This window comes from Oncorhynchus gorbuscha, linkage group LG11 (assembly GCF_021184085.1).
Source record: "Oncorhynchus gorbuscha isolate QuinsamMale2020 ecotype Even-year linkage group LG11, OgorEven_v1.0, whole genome shotgun sequence".
Taxonomy (NCBI): domain Eukaryota; kingdom Metazoa; phylum Chordata; class Actinopteri; order Salmoniformes; family Salmonidae; genus Oncorhynchus; species Oncorhynchus gorbuscha.
The window spans coordinates 77094680-77118377 of record NC_060183.1 but is presented as its reverse complement, the minus strand read 5'-3'; the positions used below and the strand labels follow the sequence as shown (position 1 = coordinate 77118377).

The 23698-nt window shown below is 43.6% G+C and overlaps 1 protein-coding gene across 2 annotated transcripts in view; it reads left to right on the top strand.

The window, feature by feature from the left end:
- The first annotated feature begins 17597 nt into the window (after positions 1-17597).
- Positions 17598-23698, top strand: part of ankrd55 (ankyrin repeat domain 55) — a 17821-nt gene continuing 11720 nt past the window's right edge. For both annotated transcript variants that reach the window (XM_046290549.1, XM_046290548.1), the window contains exon 1: positions 17598-18155. In XM_046290549.1, coding sequence (XP_046146505.1) covers positions 18116-18155 — 40 coding nt within the window. In that variant the 5' untranslated portion in view covers positions 17598-18115. The remainder of the gene's footprint in view (positions 18156-23698) is intronic.

Below are 23698 nucleotides of genomic sequence, written 5' to 3'. Positions count from 1 at the left end.
AAACCCAGCCTAAAACCCCAAACAGCAAGCAATGCAGGTGTATGGGCCCTTCCCAAGGTATAAATACACGATGAGAAACGATAACTTGGCTCTATACACGGGCTACCAGTACCGAGTCTGTGCAGGGGTACGAGGTAATTGAGGTAGATACAGTATGTACATATAGGTAGAGATAAAGTGACTGGGCAACAGGATAGATAATAAACAGTAACAGAAGCGTATGTGATGAATCAAAAGAGTTTGTTCAAAAAGAGTAAATGAAGATAGTTAAATAGTTAACCAATAACTACCCACACTAACTATTTTGTAGTCTTATGGCTTGGGGGTAGAATCTGCTCAGGGTCCTGTTGGTTCCAGACTCGGTGCATCAATACCACTTGCCATGTGGTAGCAGAGAGTACAGTCTATGACTTGGGTAGCTGGAGTCTTTGGCAATTTTTAGGGCCTTCCTCTGACACAACCTGGTTTAGAGGTCCTGGATGGCAGGAAAATTGGCCCCAGTGATGTACTGGGCAATAGACACTGCCCTCTGTAGCACCTTGCGGTTGGATGCGAAGCAGTTGCCATGCCAAGTGGTGATGCAGCCAGTAAAGATGCTCTCAATGGTAAGCTGTAAAACTTTTTGAGGATCTGATGGCCCATGCCAAATATTTTCAGCCTCCTGACGGGGCTGTGTGTGTGGACCATGATAATTCCTTAGTGATGTGGACAATGAGGAACTTGAAGCTCTCAACCTTATCCAATACAGCCCGGTTGATGTGGATGGGGGGCGTGCTCGGCCCTCCGTTTCCTGTAGTCCACGATAAGCTCCTTTGTCTCGCTGTCATTTAGGGAGAGATTGTTGTCCTGGAACCATACTGCCAGGGCGTCAGTAATCAGGTCAACCACAGTCGTGGCGTCAGAAAACGTAATGATGGTGTTGAAGGAGTGTGCAGCCACGCGGTCGTGGGTGTACAGGGAGCATAAGAAGGGACTAAGCACGCACCCCTGTTTGGGACTAAGCACGCACCCTCCCATCACAAAAGGGTTCCAGTTTGAATCTTTACACCGTGGTTCCTCGAAGACCCTTTCAGAAGTTCCTCAAGGAACCTTTTTGAACTGGAAAGGTTTCCCCACGGTGTAGAGATTCAAACTGGAACCCTTTTGTGATGGGAGGGTTTACATTTTCTACCTTTTTAATAATATATTGTAGAGGTGGCAGTCTATAAGAAATAATATATGCCATTTAGTAGACGCTTTTATCCAAAGCGACTTACAGTCATGTGTGCATACATTCTACGTATGGGTGGTCCCGGGAATCGAACCCACTACCCTGGCGTTACAAGCGCCATGCTCTACCAACTGAGCTACAGAAGGACCATAGAAGATTGGAGGAGTGGCTTATTGGAGGCGTGGTGCTCACATAGTTATTTTTGGCCACCCATGAGAGTAAATGTCATGTCATGTTAAGTTTGTACACTGCAATTATTCAATTTTCCTTTAATATTTTTGCATATTTCATTCTAATACAATATTAATATTGTCGATTACAAATATTAATAAAGTGGTAATTATTCCAATTTTAGGGTTTGCACAGGCTCTTGAGGAACTAATACACCGCTGTAAGTCTCATTGAAGCTTAACCTTCACGTGATGGCAATACAACAGAACAGATTAACAGGAATTATTACATGTCAATCAATCCAATTTAATTTAAAAAGCCCTTCTTACAGCTGCCGATGTCACAAAGTGCTGTACAGAAACCCATCCTAAAACCACAAACAGCAAGCAATGCAGGTGTAGAAGCACGGTGGCTAGGAAAAACTTCCTAGAAAGGCCGGTACCTAGGAAGAAACCTAGATAGGAACCAGGCTATGAGGGGTTCCTAATAACTCCCTGACAGCACTTACTTTCAGACCAGCCTGTATCTTTAGCAGTGTGAATTAATACAAGAGAAGGACCTAGATACAATATGTGCTTTATGACACACATCTAGTGCTGCAGTGCATATACTCATAGATATTTACTCCAACGGCCACTGCCACTACTGGGTCCAGTAAAATCCATACCAAGGCCCTTATTCATAAAGTGTCTCACAGTAGGAGAGTCTGATTTAGGATCAGGTTTTCCCTGTCTGTGAAATCTTTATTTATTATGATCTAAAAGGCTAAACTGATCCTAGATCAGCACTTCTACTCTGAGATCCTTTATGAATACCTCCACACCTTTAAACATCAATAATTTTCCAATTTGCATAAAGCAATATTCTGGCTCAAAGATCTGCAAATAGGTACGGTATATCACCAGTGGTAATGGTTTGTTGAGTCAATGTAGTGTGCAGCTGAGAACACATTGGGTCCTGTTTCAGCACTTCACCACTGAATATTACCTTCCATGGCTGTTAACCTGACATGTTCCCACATAAAAGGTTATATTTACTTCTATCTGAGAATAGAAATGTCCTGGAAGCACTGTCCCTGGTCTCTCTGTACTGAATGTACAAACATTCTGGATCCTGTTGTGTAACATTTTTACTGTTAGAAGGTTCTCCCCTCACAAAATCACAGTGGTAAAAAAAACTACCATTTTTCATATACACCCAAGTACTTAATGCAAGTATGAAAACATCAGAGCAACTCTCAGATAAAGGCAATGTCAATTACTGCAACTTGTGTATGGGGACAAATAGAATCCCATCTGCTAGAAAAGGCATGTTATCACAATATGTTACAGTTCATCTAATAGGAACGTTTGCCTACTTTATGATTGTTTGACCCTTGAAAAGTGCATTCAGACATGGAGAAAAGTCAACAGTGTGTTGCTGGTATACTAGTACTGTCTCTTTAAGATCAGGCTTACTGCTGCTCCATGTCTCTGACCGCTACAGCTGCTGTTATTGTTGTTGGACACTTGTCTTCAGTGTGAGCCCAAGGCACTGTGGGATACCAAGACCTGTCTTCACTTTCAAGGTCTTCCTAACACTCCTTGTCCTAACAGTCTTTTGATGTCTTTAAATGTTGCTGAATCTCTTTGCTAAAAATTCACACGGGAACTTTAATATTGTCTAATAATTCTCTTTGATTATATTCCAGTTCAAACTACTGAATATTTGCGGTAGATGGTATGATAATATTATTTTCACTTTCCCATGCTATTAAACGATTATAGTAATAACCTAAGGTTTCTACAATAAATCCCTTACTCCTGTATGTGCAAGAACAATATAATTGTGGTCATTTTCTACAGTTTAACTGGTTTTGTTATAGGTTCAATATCTACTAGTTTTATGCCAATGACACAGATGGAGCATACTGTAAAATTGCTATGAATGACTTTGGCTTCTACTTTCAGCCTTAGTGTTCTTCATTGTTCAGCACAATATTTAGGACTTAGAGAGAATGGGGGGAAATGTAGTCTTACGAATTCCTGTTTATGGATGATGTTTCTCTTGTCTGTTTGCCCAGCACTTGTTTATCCAACATAAAAATGCACAAGTTCTCTTTGTCTAGACATTCTAAGTCTTCGCCTTTTAGAATAAGTATACAAACATGCAATATACTGTTTATACAGTATAAATCATTAAAATAAATCGACAGTCCTTTTTGTTCTGCTCCTGTGTCATTTTCTAATGATGTAAACCAAGCTCTTATATCAAAGATTGTTTCCCATGGTATTTCATCTCAGAGATGTACTAAAATATATGGCCTGTAATTTCCCCTATCAACCGATGTTGTAGTTTAGGAAAAGGAAACTCATTTCTCAATTGAACACAGTAAGGAAAAATGTAATTGAATAAATAGTTTGGGTTGTGGAGTCTCATTTGTATCAATCAATGAATCAAATGTATTTATAAAGCCCTTTTTACACCAGCAGATGTCACAAAGTGCTCTGTAGAAACCCATTCTAAAACCCTAAACAGCAAGCAAAACAGATGCATAGATCCGATATTCTATGTTCATTCAGGCTAATCTGAGACTCTTAAAGCGGCAATCAGCAGTGAAAACAATAACAAATCGGAATCCCTGCCCCTGTTTCAGTAAAAAAGCTGAGGGATGGGGCTGGACATTTTTTACCATTCTCAAATTCATAAACAGAGCTATGGATGCAAGGACTGCCCATCCATGATATCAAAATGATAGTTTTAACCATGTTTTGAGTCTATAAAGTGGGTTCTAAAGGGTGTGACTGTTGAACTAAGCTCATGAGGAATTTACAAGTTGTATTCTTCAAGAATCAATGGGTGCATATAGTTCATTTATGAGTCCAAAAATGTCTGATTGCGCCTTTAAAGCTGTTTAGTTTAAGATTTGACATTTCTTTACTTCGAAATTGTTTGAGAGAAATCAGAATAATAACTTTTTTCTTGGCTTATGAAGTCAAACTTTTCTGCCCAGGCAATCCTTGCAAGTTATTATTTGTATGTGTAGGCCTCTGTGTGTGTGTGTGTGTGTGTGTGTGTGTGTGTGTGTGTGTGTGTGTGTGTGTGTGTGTGTGTGTGTGTGTGTGTGTGTGTGTGTGTGTGTGTGTGTGTGTGTGTGTGTGTGTGTGTGTGTGTGTGTGTGTGTGTGTGTGTGTGTGTGTGTGTGGAGAAAGAGGAAGTGAGAGAAAGAGCGAAAGAGCGAGAGAGATAGAGAGAGAGAGAGCGAGAGAGCAAGCGAGAGAGCAAGCGCGCGAGCGAGAGAGAAGGCGACCTCACCCAAGGTGGAAGTGACATCTAGTGGATAAAGACAATAACTACGCTCATGTAAATCTTAAATCAATAACAAGACAGAAAAAATGTGTGCCTTGATGTCAGACAAACCTCAGACAAAACACAATAACTGCTAATCCTTATTGTAAAGTCTATGGTTATTACACCTTCTAAATGTAATTTATATTGGGCTATATGGCAGTTCAGACAGATGCCAGATGGGCTGGTCCATCTTTAGCCCAGTGGGCCTGTCTTAATTGGGGCTTTTAGCGCAAAATGATAATTGTTTGACTGAAAATGGGCTGGTGTGTTAGACATGCCTGGGCTGATTTCTGGTCCCAAATTACATTTGCTTAAGTCCTGCATTTGAATTGAATTGAGTTTATTTTGGGTAACAGACATATAAAACAAAATGCACAATGTGGACCCAGAGGATATCACTTGTAAGTGTTAATTAAAACGCTTGTTTCCAAAGTGGTCCTTGATGGTAAAAACAATAACACATAATGATTAAAAGACAAGACAAAACTACAAACAACCATAAATACATTCATTTATATTGACATTCTAAAAAAGTCCCACTAGTCACTGCACTTCTCCCTAACCTCAAAAATCAACCCTATTCATTTCACATTAAATACACCTGACCAGCAGTAGGGCCACAAGGGTCAGTGGAGTGGTTTCTCTTACTTAGACAACCTTGTCCAAATTAAAAACTTTGCCTGCTTTTTAAAGCAATTTTTATTTCTTATATGCTTGATCTCCAAGGGAAGGCTATTCCATAGACAAATGCCTGTATGGAAAAACGTACTCCTCGCAGTACTGTTTACTCTTGGGATTTTACAAGACATAACACTACTGTTGCTCTGGTTTTGTGACTGTGTTGGTTATAGACCATATCAATGTCGTTTTTCATGTAACCTGGGGCGCGATCATTTTTGTCATGTATTGTATTGTCATGTCTTGTCCCTGTGCTTTCTCTTCTCTTCGTTTCCCCCTGCTGGTCTTATTAGGTTTCTTTCTCTCTCTCTATTCCTCTCTCTCTCTATCGTTCCGTTCCTGCTCCCAGCTGTTCCTCATTCTCCTAACGACCTCGTTTACTCTTTCACACCTGTCCCCTATTTTGCCCTCTGATTAAGTCTCTATTTCTCTCTCTGTTTCTGCTTCTGTCCTTGTCGGATTCTTGTTTGCTGTTTGCTTTGCTTTTGTTCCGTCCAGTTGTATTCTGCCTCGTCATCAGATACTACGTGTGAGCAGGTGTCTCTATCCTCTACGGCCCGCGCCTACCCGAAGGGACCTGCAGTCTGTTGCCGCTAGCCCTGCAACTCTCCTCAACAACTAGAAGGGGGACTCTCCTGTTAAACTAGAGGATTTGTGTTTTCCCTGTTTGGACTTCCCCTGTTGGGTCCTCATGCTGGTGAATGAGGACCCAAAAGCGACTTAACAGAAACAGAGTCTTTATTCCAGTCTTAAACAAAAACAATAATCCTGGATATATCTTAGGTAAATGCAAAACAGGAAAACTGAAATCCACTCGTCAGTAGAGAGGAACGACTGGAGACGCGACCACAGACTACAGGTCGCTTCGGGAAGGCACCGGCCGTAGCTGACATAGACACCTGCTCACACGCAGCATCTGAAGAAGGTAAAACACGACAGGGCGGAACAAGGACACAGAACAGCGAACATCAAACAAGGATCCGACAAGGACAGAAGCGGAAAACAGAGGGAGAAATAGGGACTCTAATCAGAGGGCAAAATAGGGGACAGGTGTGAAAGAGTAAATGAGGTAGTTAGGAGAATGAGGAACAGCTGGGAGCAGGAACGGAACGATAGAGAGAGAGAGAGAGAGAGAGAGAGAGAGAGAGAGAGAGAGAGAGAGAGAGAGAGAGAGAGAGAGGAGAGAGGAGAGAGGGAGGGGGAGAGAGAGGGATAGAAAGAGGGAAAGAACCTAATAAGACCAGCAGGGGGAAAGGAACAGAAGGGGAAGCACAAGGACAAGACATGACAATATATGACAAAACATGACAGTACCCCCCCACTCACCGAGCGCCTCCTGGCGCACTCGAGGAGGAACCCTGGCGGCAACGGAGGAAATCATAGATCAACAAACGGTCCAGCACGTCCCGAGAAAGAACCCAACTCCTCTCCTCAGGACCGTAACGGGAGACGATGAAGAGGGAATCTAGGGCTATTACTCTTATAAAAATGAGACACGGGTAGAGAACTGTAAGCGTTAGAGCAATAAGGACCAAACAGGCCAGGAGAGTAACAACTAGGGACAGACTGAGACACAGCAAGGCTAAGACCAGGAACAGGAGAGAGGCGGTGGCTGTGGACAGACTGAGACACAGCAAGTGCAGGAACAGAACCAGGAGAGATGCGGTGGCAGGGGACAGACTGAGACACAGCAAGGGCAGGAGAGATGCGGTGGCTGGGGACAGACTGAGACCCAGCAAGACCAGGAGCAGAAGCAGAAAAAAGTTACCGGACTTATTCTGCGCACAGTCCGAACAAGCAGCCACGAAACGGCGCGTGTCACGCTCCTGAGTAGGCCACCAAAACCGCTGGCGAATAGAAGCAAGCGTACCCCGAACGCCGGGGTGGCCAGCTAACTTGGCAGAGTGAGCCCACTGAAGAACAGCCAGACGAGTAGAGACAGGAACGAAAAGAAGGTTACTAGGACAAGCGCGCGGCGACGGAGTGTGAGTGAGTGCTTGCTTGACCTGTCTCTCAATTCCCCAGACATTCAACCCGACAACACGCCACTCAGGGAGAATCCCCTCGGGATCGGTAGACGCTACAGAAGAACTGAAGAGACGGGATAAAGCATGAGGCTTGGTTTTCTTAGTACCCGGGCGATAAGAAATCACGAACTCGAAACGAGCGAAAAACAACGCCCAACGAGCTTGACGCGCATTGAGTCGTTTGGCAGAACGGATGTACTCAAGGTTCTTTTGGTCAGTCCAACCACTGTCGCCATTCGCCACTGTCGCCATTCGCCTAAGGCTAAACGGATGGCGAGCAGTTCGCAGTTAGCCACATCATAGTTACGTTCCGACGGCGACAGGCGATGAGAAAAATACGCGCAAGGGTGGACCCCATCGTCAGTATGGGAGCGCTGGGACAGAATGGCTCCCACGCCCACCCCCGACGCGTCTACCTCGACAATGAACTGTTTAGTGACGTCAGGTGCAACAAGGATAGGAGCGGATGCAAAACGCTTCTTAAAGAGATCAGTACAACAATCATATGACTGGTGAGGAGGGAGGGAGGTGGCTCTAGACCGACTGAAGACCGTGCGCAGATCATGAAGCACAAGCATTTCGCTACACTCGCATTAACATCTGCTAACCATGTGTATGTGACAAATAAAATTTGATTTGATTTGATTTGATATTCCTCCGGCCCTCCTGTCAAATCACCAGGTTCCTCCTGTGAAGAGGGAGCAGAAGAAACAGGAGGAATAGCAGACATTAAACATTTCACATGACAAGAAACGTTCCAGGAAAGGATAGAATTACTAGACCAATCAAAAGAAGGATTATGACACACTAGCCAGGGATGACCCAAAACAACAGGTGTAAAAGGTGAACAAAAAATCAAAAAAGAAATGGTCTCACTATGGTTACCAGATACTGTGAGGGTTAAAGGTAGTGTTTCACATAATATACTGGGGAGAGGACTACCATCCAAGGCGAACATGACCGTGGGCTCCCCTAACTGTCTGAGAGGAATGTCATGTTCCCGAGCCCAGGCTTCGTCCATAAAACAGCCCTCCGCCCCAGAGTCTATTAATGCACTGCAGGAAGCTGCCGGCAAGGTAGTACAGGTACTTGACGGAGAGGACAGTGTAGTAGCGCTTATCAGTCGCCCTCCGCTTACTGATGAGCTCTGGCCTTTAACTGGACATGAAATGACAAAATGACCAGCGGAACCGCAATAGAGACAGAGGCGGTTGGTGATTCTCCGTTCCCTCTCCTTAGTCGAGATGCGAATACCCCCCAGCTGCATGGGTTCAACACCTGAGTCAGTGGGGAAAGATGGTAGTGTCGGGGAGAGGGGAGACACAGTTAACGCGAGCTCTCTTCTATGAGCTCGGTGATGAAGATCTACCCGTCGTTCAATGCGAATAGCGAGTTCAATCAAAGAATCCACGCTGGATGGAACCTCCCGGGAGAGAATCTCATCCTTAACCTTAGCGTGGAGTCCCTCCAGAAAACGAGCGAGCAACGCCTGCTCGTTCCAGTTACTGGAGGCAGCAAGAGTGCGAAACTCTATAGAGTAATCCGTTATGGATCGATTTCCTTGACATAGGGAAGACAGGGACCATGAAGCTTCTTTCCCAAAAACAGAACGATCAAAAACCCGTATCATCTCCTCTTTAAAGTTCAGATAATCGTTAGTACACTCAGCCCTTGCCTCCCAGATAGCTGTGCCCCACTCCCGAGCCCGACCAGTAAGGAGTGATATGACGTAGGCGATCCGAGCTCTCTCTCTTGAGTATGTGTTGGGCTGGAGAGAGAACACAATATCACACTGGGTGAGAAAGGAGCGGCACTCAGTGGGCTGCCCAGAGTAACATGGTGGGTTATTAACCCTAGGTTCCGGAGACTCGGAAGACCAGGAAGTAGCTGGTGGCACGAGACGAAGACTCTGAAACTGTCCTGAGAGGTCGGAGACCTGAGCGGCCAGGGTCTCAACGGCATGACGAGCAGCAGACAATTCCTGCTCGTGTCTGCCGAGCATCGCTCCCTGGAACTCGACAGTAGAGTAGAGAGAATCCGTAGTCGCTGGGTCCATTCTTGGTCGGATCCTTCTGTTATGCTGGTGAATGAGGACCCAAAAGCGACTTAACAGAAACAGAGTCTTTATTCCAGTCTTAAACAAAAACAATAATCCTGGATATATCTTAGGTAAATGCAAAACAGGAAAACTGAAATCCACTCGTCAGTAGAGAGGAACGACTGGAGACGCGACCACAGACTACAGGTCGCTTCGGGAAGGCACCGGCCATAGCTGACATAGACACCTGCTCACACGCAGCATCTGAAGAAGGCAAAAACACGACAGGGCGGAACAAGGACACAGAACAGCGAACATCAAACAAGGATCCGACAAGGACAGAAGCGGAAAACAGAGGGAGAAATAGGGACTCTAATCAGAGGGCAAAATAGGGGACAGGTGTGAAAGAGTAAATGAGGTAGTTAGGAGAATGAGGAACAGCTGGGAGCAGGAACGGAACGATAGAGAGAGAGAGAGAGAGGGAGAGAGGGAGGGGGAGAGAGAGGGATAGAAAGAGGGAAAGAACCTAATAAGACCAGCAGGGGGAAACGAACAGAAGGGGAAGCACAAGGACAAGACATGACAATATATGACAAAACATGACACAATCAGGTCTCCAGAAAGGGATTGATCTAGGGACACACAAAGATTAGATACACTTGTTTTATACGCAATCTCCTTGCCTGCACAGTTTACTGTTATCTTGTCAGCCCAAAACTGACATTAGTTTTTACCAAATGTAGTGACAATTTGTTGTCAGTCAACCGATCTCTAACAAAATGCAATTTCTTAGTCAGGGTCTCCTCTGTGTAAACTATATTATTCCCTCATACCAGTATGGCTGAATCATCAGCATAAAGCAGGAGTTTGTACTACTGTACCTGGCATATCATTAGTGTATAGAAGAAATAAGAGAGGCCCTAAAATAGATCCCTGTGGTACTCCACAGGATATTTCTTTGGCCTCTGACAGAACATCACATTACATACTTGTGTTCTGTTGATCAGATAAGACCTAAACCAATTCACTGTTACATTGTTTAGACCCATGCATTTCAGTTTCATCAGGAGAATATCATGGTCTGCAGTGTCAAAAGCTTTCTGCAAGTCTAACATGAACATACCTGTATAGTTCCCCTTCTCACTTTCCTGCTTAATGTGGTCAAAAAGGTAGACAAGGCAAGTAATCTGTTGAATGGACTGTTCTAAAGCCAGATTGGAGTTCATAAAGAAGTTTGTGCTCAAGAAGGTATCCCTCAAGTTGATTAAAAAACGAATCTCTCAACAACTTTGTATAAGGTGCTGAGGATCGACACAGGCATGTAGTTTCCTACATTTGTTCTACTGCTCTTCTTGTGGAGCGGAACCACCCGGGCTGTTTTGAGATCCTTGGGAAATGTACCACTACTAATAGAAAGGTTTACAATATGCGTTATAATTTTCGAGGTGACACAAGGCACTATCCTTTATGAATCTTGCAGGAAGGTTATCCAGCCCAGTTGCTTTGTTTGTGCTCATTAAGCATAGTAGTTAACTTTGTCCTCTGTTACCATGCACAGCTCAAATTAATCATTTGTGATACCTTTGCTATGGTAAAAGTTGTTAATGAAAGACTGGACATAGTGTCCAGAGCAGGTGGGTAACTTCTTAACCAGAGATGAAGCTATAGTGGTAAAAAAAATGTGTTAAAATAATTAGCAACTTTTGCCTGGTCATAATATAATACATCATTAATATTCAGGCCAATACTACAGGACTTTACCTTACGGGGGAGTTTTTGAGCCAATGTCCTTTAACATTGTCCATAGTTTACGAGGCTGATGGTAAATTGTCATTAATAGCATCTATATAATGTTGGGATTTGGCTTTATCAATTTTGTATCTTGCCTGGTTTCTACAGTTAATATAACCATCATAATATTGTTGTAGATGTGTCCTTCTGAATCTGGCCAGGTAGCGATCCCTATTGGGTCGGCAGGGTAGCCTAGTGGTTAGAGTGTTGGACTAGTAACCGAAAGGTTGCAAGTTTGAGTCCCTGAGCTGACAAGGTACAATCTGTTGTTCTGCTGTCATGTTTTGTCATTGGTTATCATGTCTTGTCTCTGTGCTTCCCTTCTATTCGTTTCCCTCTGCTGGTCTTATTAGGTTCTTTCCCTCTTTCTATCCCTCTCTTCCCCTCCCTCTCTCCCTCTCTCGCTCTCTCTCCCTATCGTTCCGTTCCTGCTCCCAGCTGTTCCTCATTCTCCTAACTACCTCATTTACTCTTTTCACACCTGTCCCCTATTTTGCCCTCTGATTGGAGCCACTATTTCTCCCTCTGTTTTCCGCTTCTGTCCTTGTCGGATCCTTGTATGATGTTCGCTGTTCTGTGTCCTTGTCTCGCCCTGTCGTGTTTTACCTTCTTCAGATGCTGCGTGTGAGCAGGTGTCTTAGTCTGCTACGGTCGGTGCCTTCCCGAAGCAACCTGCAGTCTATGGTCGAGTCTCCAGTCAGTCCTCGCTACTGACGAGTGGATTTCAGTTTTCCTGTTTTGTTTTCTCCTTGATATATCCAGGATTATTACTTTTGTCAAATACTGGAATAAAGACTCTGTTTTCGTTAAGTCGCTTTTGGGTCCTCATTCACCAGCATAACAGAAGGATCCGACCAAGAATGGACCCAGCGACTACGGATTTTCGTAACACTGCCGTCGAGATCCAGGGAGCAATGCTCGGCAGACACGAGCAGGAATTGTCTGCTGCTCGTCATGCCGTTGAGACCCTGGCCGCTCAGGTTTCCGACATCTCAGGACAGTTTCAGAGTCTTCGTCTCGTGCCACCAGCTACTTCCTGGTCTTCCGAGTCTCCGGAACCTAGGGTTAATAACCCACCATGTTACTCTGGGCAGCCCACTGAGTGCCGCTCCTTTCTCACCCAGTGTGATATTGTGTTCTCTCTCCAACCCAACACATACTCAAGAGAGAGCTCGGATTGCTTACGTCATTTCACTCCTTACTGGTCGGGCTCGAGAGTGGGGCACAGCTATCTGGGAGGCAAGGGCTGAGTGTTCTAACAATTATCTGAACTTTAAAGAGGAGATGATACGGGTTTTTGATCGTTCAGTTTTTGGTAGGGAGGCTTCTAGGGCCCTGGCTTCCCTATGTCAAGGTGATCAATCCATAACGGATTACTCTATAGAGTTTCGCACTCTTGCTGCCTCTAGTGACTGGAACGAGCCGGCGTTGCTCGCTCGTTTTCTGGAGGGACTCCACGCTGAGGTTAAGGATGAGATTCTCTCCCGGGAGGTTCCTTCCAGCGTGGACTCTTTGATTGCACTCGCCATCCGCATAGAACGACGGGTAGATCTTCGTCACCGAGCTCGTGGAAGAGAGCTCGCGTTAACGGTGTTCCCCCTCTCCGCATCGCAACCATCTCCTCCCTCCGGCTCAGAGACTGAGCCCATGCAGGTGGGAGGTATTCGCATCTCGACTAAGGAGAGGGAACGGAGGATCACCAACCGCCTTTGCCTCTATTGCGGTTCTGCTGGACATTTTGTCAATTCATGTCCAGTAAAAGCCAGAGCTCATCAGTAAGCGGAGGGCTACTGGTGAGCGCTACTACTCAGGTCTCTCCATCAAGATCCTGTACTACCTTGTCGGTCCATCTACGCTGGACCGGTTCGGCTGCTTCATGCAGTGCCTTGATAGACTCTGGGGCTGAGGGTTGTTTTATGGACGAAGCATGGGCTCGGAAACATGACATTCCTCTCAGACAGTTAGGGAAGCCCACGCCCATGTTCGCCTTAGATGGTAGTCTTCTCCCCAGTATCAGATATGAGACACTACCTTTAACCCTCACAGTATCTGGTAACCACAGTGAGACCATTTCCTTTTTGATTTTTCGTTCACCTTTTACACCTGTTGTTTTGGGTCATCCCTGGCTAGTATGTCATAATCCTTCTATTAATTGGTCTAGTAATTCTATCCTATCCTGGAACGTTTCTTGTCATGTGAAGTGTTTAATGTCTGCTATCCCTCCTGTTTCTTCTGTCCCCTCTTCTCAGGAGGAACCTGGTGATTTGACAGGAGTGCCGGAGGAATATCATGATCTGCGCACGGTCTTCAGTCGGTCCAGAGCCAACTCCCTTCCTCCTCACCGGTCGTATGATTGTTGTATTGATCTCCTTCCGGGGACCACTCCCCCTCGGGGTAGACTATACTCTCTGTCGGCTCCCGAACGTAAGGCTCTCGAGGATTATTTGTTATTTGTCTGTTTCTCTCGACGCCGGCACCGTGGTGCCTTCTTCCTCTCCCGCCGGAGCGGGGTTTTTTTTTGTTAAGAAGAAGGACGGTACTCTGCGCCCCTGCGTGGATTATCGAGGGCTGAATGACATAACGGTTAAGAATCGTTATCTGCTTCCCCTTATGTCGTCAGCCTTCGAAATTCTGCAGGGAGCCAGGTTCTTTACTAAGTTGGACCTTCGTAACGCTTACCATCTCGTGCGCATCAGAGAGGGGGACGAGTGGAAAACGGCGTTTAACACTCCGTTAGGGCATTTTGAGTACCGGGTTCTGCCGTTCGGTCTCGCTAATGCTCCAGCTGTTTTTCAGGCATTAGTTAATGATGTACTGAGAGACATGCTGAACATCTTTGTTTTTGTCTACCTTGACGATATCCTGATTTTTTCACCGTCACTCGAGATTCATGTTCAGCACGTTCGACGTGTACTCCAAAGCCTTTTAGAGAATTGTCTCTACGTGAAGGCTGAGAAGTGCGCCTTTCATGTCTCCTCTGTCACATTTCTCGGTTCTGTTATTTCCGCTGAAGGCATTCAGATGGATCCCGCTAAGGTCCAGGCTGTCAGTGATTGGCCCGTTCCAAGGTCACGTGTCGAGTTGCAGCGCTTTCTAGGTTTCGCTAATTTCTATCGGCGTTTCATTCGTAATTTCGGTCAAGTTGCTGCCCCTCTCACAGCTCTTACTTCTGTCAAGACGTGCTTTAAGTGGTCCGGTTCCGCCCAGGGAGCTTTTGATCTCCTCAAGAAGCGTTTTACATCCGCTCCTATCCTTGTTACTCCTGACGTCACTAAACAATTCATTGTCGAGGTTGACGCTTCAGAGGTGGGCGTGGGAGCCATTCTATCCCAGCGCTTCCAGTCTGACGATAAGGTCCATCCTTGCGCTTATTTTTCTCATCGCCTGTCGCCATCGGAACGCAACTATGATGTGGGTAACCGCGAACTGCTCGCCATCCGCTTAGCCCTAGGCGAATGGCGACAGTGGTTGGAGGGGGCGACCGTTCCTTTTGTCGTTTGGACTGACCATAAGAACCTTGAGTACATCCGTTCTGCCAAACGACTTAATGCACGTCAAGCTCGTTGGGCGTTGTTTTATGACTTCCTCCGTTGCCGCCAGGGTTGCTCCTAGAGTGCGCCAGGAAGGGGCTCGGTGAGTGGGGGGGTACTGTCATGTTTTGTCATTGGTTATCATGTCTTGTCTCTGTGCTTCCCTTCTATTCGTTTCCCTCTGCTGGTCTTATTAGGTTCTTTCCCTCTTTCTATCCCTCTCTTCCCCTCCCTCTCTCCCTCTCTCGCTCTCTCTCCCTATCGTTCCGTTCCTGCTCCCAGCTGTTCCTCATTCTCCTAACTACCTCATTTACTCTTTTCACACCTGTCCCCTATTTTGCCCTCTGATTGGAGCCACTATTTCTCCCTCTGTTTTCTGCTTCTGTCCTTGTCGGATCCTTGTATGATGTTCGCTGTTTTGTGTCCTTGTCTCGCCCTGTCGTGTTTTACCTTCTTCAGATGCTGCGTGTGAGCAGGTGTCTTAGTCTGCTATGGTCGGTGCCTTCCCGAAGCAACCTGCAGTCTATGGTCGAGTCTCCAGTCAGTCCTCGCTACTGACGAGTGGATTTCAGTTTTCCTGTTTTGTTTTCTCCTTGATATATCCAGGATTATTACTTTTGTCAAATACTGGAATAAAGACTCTGTTTTCGTTAAGTCGCTTTTGGGTCCTCATTCACCAGCATAACATCTGCCCCTGAACAGGCAGTTAACCCACTGTTCCTAGGCCGTCATTGAAAATAAGAATTTGTTCTTAACTGACTTGCCTAGTTAAATAAAGGTTTAAAAAATAAAAATTCCTTATGAGGTCTAAGATCTCGGAAGTGATCCATTTCTCCCTGACCGCTGTTTGATTCTAATTTGTTTCATCAGAGCCAGAGAGTCGAGTACAGAAACAGACATTTAAAAAGATATCAAACTTGATCAAAATCATCACAGTTTAGTACATGAGACTAATCCAAACTTCCAAGGACTCTACAAAACGTTATTTTGAGTATTGTTTCATAGACCGTACATTCATGTATTTATTACCTGGCTCTAGTAGCATTATGGATTTCTTACAGGTACAGTAGGTTACCATATGATCACTAAAAAACAATATTTAAGACTCCTGACTGACAGACGTTCTCTTGATCCTTCTGGAGACACCTGAAACCCCACCTCTTTAAGGAATACCTAGGATAGGATAAGTAATCCTTCTCACCCCCCCATTAAGATTTAGATGCACTATTGTAAAGTGACTGTTCCACTGGATGTCATAAGGTGAATGCACCAATTTGTAAGTCGCTCTGGATAAGGGCGTCTGCTAAATGACTTAAATGTAAATGTAAATGGGTTGGCTCAACAATCAGTTGTTCTAGTCCAAATAAGTGATTATAGTTATACAGGGCATTTACTAATGTACTTTTCTTGGGTGATAACTGCACATTTGCCAAGCAGAATACATCCTCTATCAGCAAATACATTGTGATCACGGCCATTCGATTCAAGTAAATCATAGAAATGATTCTGCTTAGGAGGCCAACAAGTACAGGACGACATTTAGGAAGAAGTTTAACTACCCATGCAACCTCAAGACCATCCATTCTTAGATCTGAACGAGGGTTAAAATACACAGAATTCCTAGTAAAAACACACATGCTGCCACTGTTTCAGTTGAAGCCAATTCTATGAATGCTATAACCCGGTAGCTCAACCTCATCCTCCTCAATTGACCCATCGAGCCAGGTCTCAGTCACAGCAACTACTGCTGTTAGTTTTCACTTAGGGCCTATATTTAAAGAGATTGAATGCAGCTCATCTATTTCACAAGGTGAAAATGTAGGATTGTCCAATATTTCAATTAGACATTAAGAAAATACAAATTTATTCTTGAAGACTCCTGTCCTAACCAACCCTATTTGAAAATGTTCATAACACTTTATATACAGATCAAACTGGGGTGCTTATTAATTACATACTCCCGTGATATCAATTAGCGACGCATTCTATTCTCCTAATTCAATATCATTTGCATAATGAAAGGAGAACATGTTGAGGAGAATTCCTTGAGGTATTTTGGTTTTCACACGTCAGCCTGGAAACCAGGCGGAGCCAGGCAATCTTCCCACAGTACTCCTTGCTGGTTCCCATGGTGACCGGCAGCACAATAACTATGAATGGAATGAAAATATGTCTCTCATGAGAGCATGGACCTCTATTGTTTTTTACTGAGAACAAACTCATGGGTCCTAGATTTGTCTCACACGCCTTTATACTGTGAACTTTGTTCTTCGTACACATTGAAACATAGAAAATCATGAATAACCCCCCCCCCCATTCCCTATGCTGCCTAAAGAGTATTGGCTGAGAGAAGCTTTTCAACAATAAACATTGAAAATGTATTTTCCCTTTCTTTTCACTTCTCCCGGACTCGGATATCGCTCCTTCTGATATTTCTTAAGTTCTTTCAATTTTGGGGATTTGTTCCGTATTGTTTTTATATTGTTAGGTATTACTGCACCGTTGGAGCTGGAAACATAAACATTTCGCTGCAGCTGCGATAACATCTGTAAAATATGTGTGTAAGCGACTGATAACATTTTATTTTATTTGATACCGTTTTCATTCTGTCAATACCAAATGCTCTTTTAAATCCAGTGAGTATCTAGTATACACAACATTATCAAAGGACACTTCCTGGTGCTTAGCGTCTGTCAACTGAATAGAGGCCTTAAAATAGCCTCTCGAAGGGGGCCGTGTGGTTCAGGTGCATACTAATGCAGCCTGGGTAGCTGTGTGGCTGACTTGGGAGTGTGTCGCTCAGTCTGTCAGTGGCTCCACAATGAAAACATCCCCATTCACCACCGGCAGGCTGCGTTTTGACTCTCTGTCTTGCACATGCTCAGTGAGACTTCAGTCGTGAATCTTTTCATTCATGCTGTACATCTCTTCCTCCATCGCCTGGCTAGGCAAGCTGCTGCTGTAGCCTCCACCTTACCTCCACTCTGCTCTGTGCTGTCTCTGACAATGGATGATTGATTTCTCCATCCCTCCCGTTTATCAATCGCTCCTCAGTGGGGAAAAGAAACAAGAAACAGGGGGAACACAAGACTGTCTTGGGGGAATTCTTCTCTCTCCTCTCTTCTTTCCTGGAATGGATGGATGAAGATTTATATTGGTCATGTAACCCTCTTCAAGGCAGTAGAAGACGTGAGAGAAGAGGGGGAAGAGGAGGAGGAGAAGCAGATGAGCGATGTCTTGGGCTACAGTGTGAGGGAGGTTTTCAACAGAGGCATATGTGCATCTCTAGTCTCTTGTCTCAGTGTTGATTTTGGACAGATGATGATGTTTTAGTTTGACCATGGAGTTCAGCGCGTCATCCGTGTTTGACCAGCAGAAAGGTAAGCAAGCAGGGAACCAGTGTTGGATGTTACATATCACAATAAGGAAGAGGAACTGGAACAGGGGAGAGAGAGAGCGAGAGAGAGGGAGAGGGAGATGGGGAGCGATGTCGCTGCCGCTGTTGCCATGGAAATGCTGTGTTCTCTCTACTTGGTTTTGGCATCATGATGAGTAGATGCTGGGTTTATGGATGTTGTGTGGGATGACAAGCTAACAAGATCTAGCGTGTAGGGATCTAGTGTGAAGGGATCTAGTGTGTAGGGATGTAGTGTGAAGGGACATCATCCATAAAGCGTGGTCTTAAATGAAAAGGTTTTATACCTCTAAGTGGAGAACCCTTTTTTAAGCCTCTAAGTGGATTCTACATTGAATATACCACAGTTTAGAGGAAATCTTGCAGCGAGAGGTACTGCAATCCCATTTTATTTAACCTTTATTTAACTAGGCAAGTCAGTTAAGAACAAATTCTTATTTTCAATGACGGCCTAGGAACAGTGGGTCAACTGCCTGTTCAGGGGCAGAACGACAGATTTGTACCTTGTCAGCTCGGGGATTTGAACTTGCAACCTTTCAGTTACTAGTTTAACGCTCTAACCACTAGGCTACCCTGCCGCCCCCATTCATAATAACTAGGTACTGCATTCCCATTCATAATAACAAGGTACTGCAATCCCATTCATAATAACGAGGTACTGCAATCCCATTCACAATAACTAGGTACTGCATTCCCATTTACAATAACTAGGTACTGCATTGCCATTCACAATAACTAGGTACTGCATTCCCATTCACAATAACTAGGTACTGCATTGCCATTCACAATAACTAGGTACTGCAATCCCATTCACAATAACTAGGTACTGCATTGCCATTCACAATAACTAGGTACTGCATTGCCATTCACAATAACTAGGTACTGCATTCCCATTCACAATAACTAGGTACTGCAATCCCATTCATAATAGGTACTGCAGGTACTGCATTCCCATTCACAAGGTAACCCATTCAGGTACTGCAATCCCATTCATAATAACTAGGTACTGCATTCCCATTCATAATAACTAGGTACTGCAATCCCATTCACAATAACTAGGTACTGCATTCCCATTCACAATAACTAGGTACTGCAATCCCATTCATAATAACTAGGTACTGCAATCCCATTCACAATAACTAGGTACTGCAATCCCATTCACAATAACTAGGTACTGCATTGCCATTCACAATAACTAGGTACTGCATTCCCATTCACAATAACTAGGTACTGCATTCCCATTCACAATAACTAGGTACTGCATTCCCATTCCCAATTTTTTTTTTCACCTTTATTTAACCAGGTAGGCAAGTTGAGAACAAGTTCTCATTTACAATTGCGACCTGGCCAAGATAAAGCAAAGCAGTTCGACACATACAACGACACAGAGTTACACGCGGAGTAAAACAAACATACAGTATAAACAAGTCTATATACGATGTGAGCAAATGAGGTGAGATAAGGGAGGTAAAGGCAAAAAAAGGCCATGGTGGCAAAGTAAATACAATATAGCAAGTAAAACACTGGAATGAAATTTGAAGGGAAGAATGTGCAAAGTAGAGATAAAAATAATGTTAAATAAATAAAATAAATACAGCTAAATTAGTGGGCTATGTACAGGTGCAGTAATCTGTGAGCTGCTCTGACAGCTGGTGCTTAAAGCTAGTGAGGGAGATAAGTGTTTCCAGTTTCAGAGATTTTTGTAGTTTGTTCCAGTCATTGGCAGCAGAGAACTGGAAGGAGAGGTGGCCAAAGAAAGAATTGGTTTTGGGGGTGACCAGAGAGATATACCTGCTGGAGCGCGTGCTACAGGTGGGTGATGCTATGGTGACCAGCGAGCTGAGATAAGGGGGGACTTTACCTAGCAGGATCTTGTAGATGACATGGAGCCGGTGGGTTTGGCGAAGAGTATGAAGCGAGGGCTAGCCAACGAGAGAGTAAAGGTCGCAATGGTGGGTAGTATATGGGGCTTTGGTGACAAAACGGATTGCACTGTGATAGACTGCATCCAATTTGTTGAGTAGGGTATTGGAGGCTATTTTGTAAATGACATCGCCGAAGTCGAGGATTGGTAGTATGGTCAGTTCTATAAGGGTATGTTTGGCAGCATGAGTGAAGGATGCTTTGTTGCGAAATAGGAAGCCAATTATAGATTTAACTTTGGATTGGAGATGTTTGATATGGGTCTGGAAGGAGAGTTTACAGTCTAACCAGACACCTAGGTATTTGTAGTTGTCTAAGTATTCTAAGTCAGAGCCGTCCAGAGTAGTGATGTTGGACAGGTGGGCAGGTGCAGGCAGCGATCGGTTGAAGAGCATGCATTTAGTTTTACTTGTATTTAAGAGCAATTGGAGGCCATGGAAGGAGAGTTGAATGGCATTGAAGCTTGCCTGGAGGGTTGTTAACAGTGTCCAAAGAACGGCCAGAAGTATACAGAATGGTGTCGTCTGCGTAGAGGTGGATCAGAGACTCACCAGCAGCAAGAGCGACATAATTGATGTATACAGAGAAGAGAGTCGGTCCAAGATAACTAACTAACAATGACTAGGACTGCATTCCCATTCACAATAACTGTCCAGAGTCCTAGGAAGATTATCTAGCAAGAGCTTAATTTTATCTTCCTAGTTAGATATAGTAGATCTAGGGGAACCCTCATTTGTAGGCCATTCTACTCTACTCTATGATTGGAATTCCAATTTGAAATGGACTAATGTCAATATGACACCCTGGGACCAAGGAAAGAGTAGCACACATTGGCTGTGGAATCAGGAATGGTGTGGTTGTGGTGTGGTTGTGTTGTAGAGGTTGTGGTTGTGGCGTGGTTGTGTTGCGGAGGTTGTGGTGTGGTTGTGTTGCTGACATTGTGTTTATGGTATGGTTGTGTTGTGGAAGTTGTGGTGTGGTTGTGTTGCGGATGTTGTGGTTGTGTTGCGGATGTTGTGGTTGTGTTGCGGATGTTGTGGTTGTGTTGCGGATGTTGTGGTTGTGTTGCGGATGTTGTGGTTGTGTTGCGGAGCTTGTGGTTGTGGTGTAGTTGTGTTGTGGAGGTTGTTGTTGTGTTGCGGACGTTGTGGTTATGGTAGGGTTGTGTTGCGGAGGTTGTCGTTGTGGTGTTGTTGTGTTGCGGATGTTGTGGTTGTGGTGTGGTTGCGTTATAGAGGTTGTGGTTGAACTAATCAAACACATGGTTTCCTGTGTTTGATACCATTCCATTCACTCCATTCCAACCATTATTATGAGCCGTCCTCCCCTCCATGGTCCTGTGTTGTGGAGGTTGTGGTGGTGTTGTGGAGAGGTTGTGGTGGTGTTGTGGAAAGGTTGTGGTGGTGTTGTGTTTGTGTTATGGCGGTTGAGCCAGATTGTGTCATGTCAGTGGAACACCAAGACTGACTCTCACTTCAATGTAATGATTTGATGGATTGCATAATATATTCCCTCTTAATCAATCAATGAGAAAAGAATGGTTCCCTCAATATATTAACGGAGGGATGTCCTGCCACTCCAGGACCTTGAAATGTTTCTTACGAAGCCACTCCTTCGTTGCCCGGGTGGTGTGTTTGGGATCATTGTCATGCTGAAAGACGCAGCCACATTTCATCTTCAATGCCCTTGCTGATGGAAGGAGGTTTTCACTCAAAATCTCACGATACATGGCCCCATTCATTCTTTCCTTTACACGGATCAGTCGTCCTGGTCCCTTTGCAGAAAAACAGCCCCAAAGCATGATGTTTTCACCCCCATGCTTCACAGTAGGTATGGTGTTCTTTGGATGCAACTCAGCATTCTTTGTCCTCCAAACACGACGAGTTGGGTTTTACCAAAAAGTTATATTTTGGTTTCATCTGACCATATGACATTCTCCCAATCTTCTTCTGGATCGTCCATATTCTCTCGCAAACTTCAGACGGGCCTGGACATGTACTGGCTTAAGCAGGGGGACACGTCTTGCACTGCAGAGTCCCTGGTGGCGTAGTGTGTTACTGATGGTAGGCTTTGTTACTTTGGTCCCAGCTCTCTGCAGGTCATTCACTAGGTCCCCCCGTGTGGTTTTGGGATTTTTGCTCACCGTTCTTGTGATCATTTTGACCCCACGGGGTGAGATCTTGCGTGGAACCCCAGATCGAGGGAGATTATCAGTGGTCTTGTATGTCTTTCCAAATAATTACTCCCACAGTTGATTTCTTCAAACCAAGCTGCTTACCTATTGCAGATTCAGTCTTCCCAGCCTAGTGCAAGTCTACAATTTTGTTTCTGGTGTCCTTTGACAGCTCTTTGGTCTCGGCCATAGTGGAGTGTGACTGTTTGATGTTGTGGACAGGTGTCTTTTATACTGATAACAAGTTCAAACAGGTGCCATTAATACATGTAACGAGTGGAGGACAGAGGAGCCTCTTAAAGAAGAAGTTACAGGTCTGTGAGAGCCAGAAATCTTGCTTGTTTGTAGGTGACCAAATACTTATTTTCCACCAAAATTTGCAAATAAATTCATTTAAAAAAAAATATTCTCATTTTGTCTGTCATAGTTGAAGTTTACCTGATGAAAATTATAGGCCTCTCTCATCTTTTTAAGTTGAGAACATGCACAATTGGTGGCTGACTAAATACTTTTTTGCCCCAATGTATATGTACTGTATAACCACATTGATATATATATACCCACATTGATATATATATAACCACACTGATATATGTACTGTATAACCACATTGATATATTTACTGTATAACCACATTGATATATTTACTGTATAACCACATTGATATATTTACTGTATAACCACATTGATATATTTACTGTATAACCACATTGATATATTTACTTGATATAACCACATTGATATATTTACTGTATAACCACATTGATATATTTATAACTTGATATATATATATTTACTATATAACCACATTGATATATATATAACCACATTGATATATGTACTGTATAACCACATTGATATATATATATATAACCACATTGATATATGTATAACCACATTGATATATTTATATAACCACATTGATATATATATAACCACATTGATAACCACATTGATATATGTACTGTATAACCACATTGATATATATATATTGAATATGTACTGTATAACCACATTGATATATTTACTGTATAACATTGATAATATATATATAATATATACAACCACATTGATATATTTACTGTATAACCACATTGATATATATATATAACCACATTGATATATATATAACCACATTGATATATGTACTGTATAACCACATTGATATATGTACTGTATAACCACATTGATATATATATAACCACATTGATATATTTACTGTATAACCACATTGATATATGTATATAACCACATTGATATATGTACTATAACCACATTGATATATTTACTGTATAACCACATTGATATATATATAACCACATTGATATATTTACTGTATAACCACATTGATATATTTACTGTATAACCACATTGATATATAACCACATTGATATATTTACTTGATATATTTA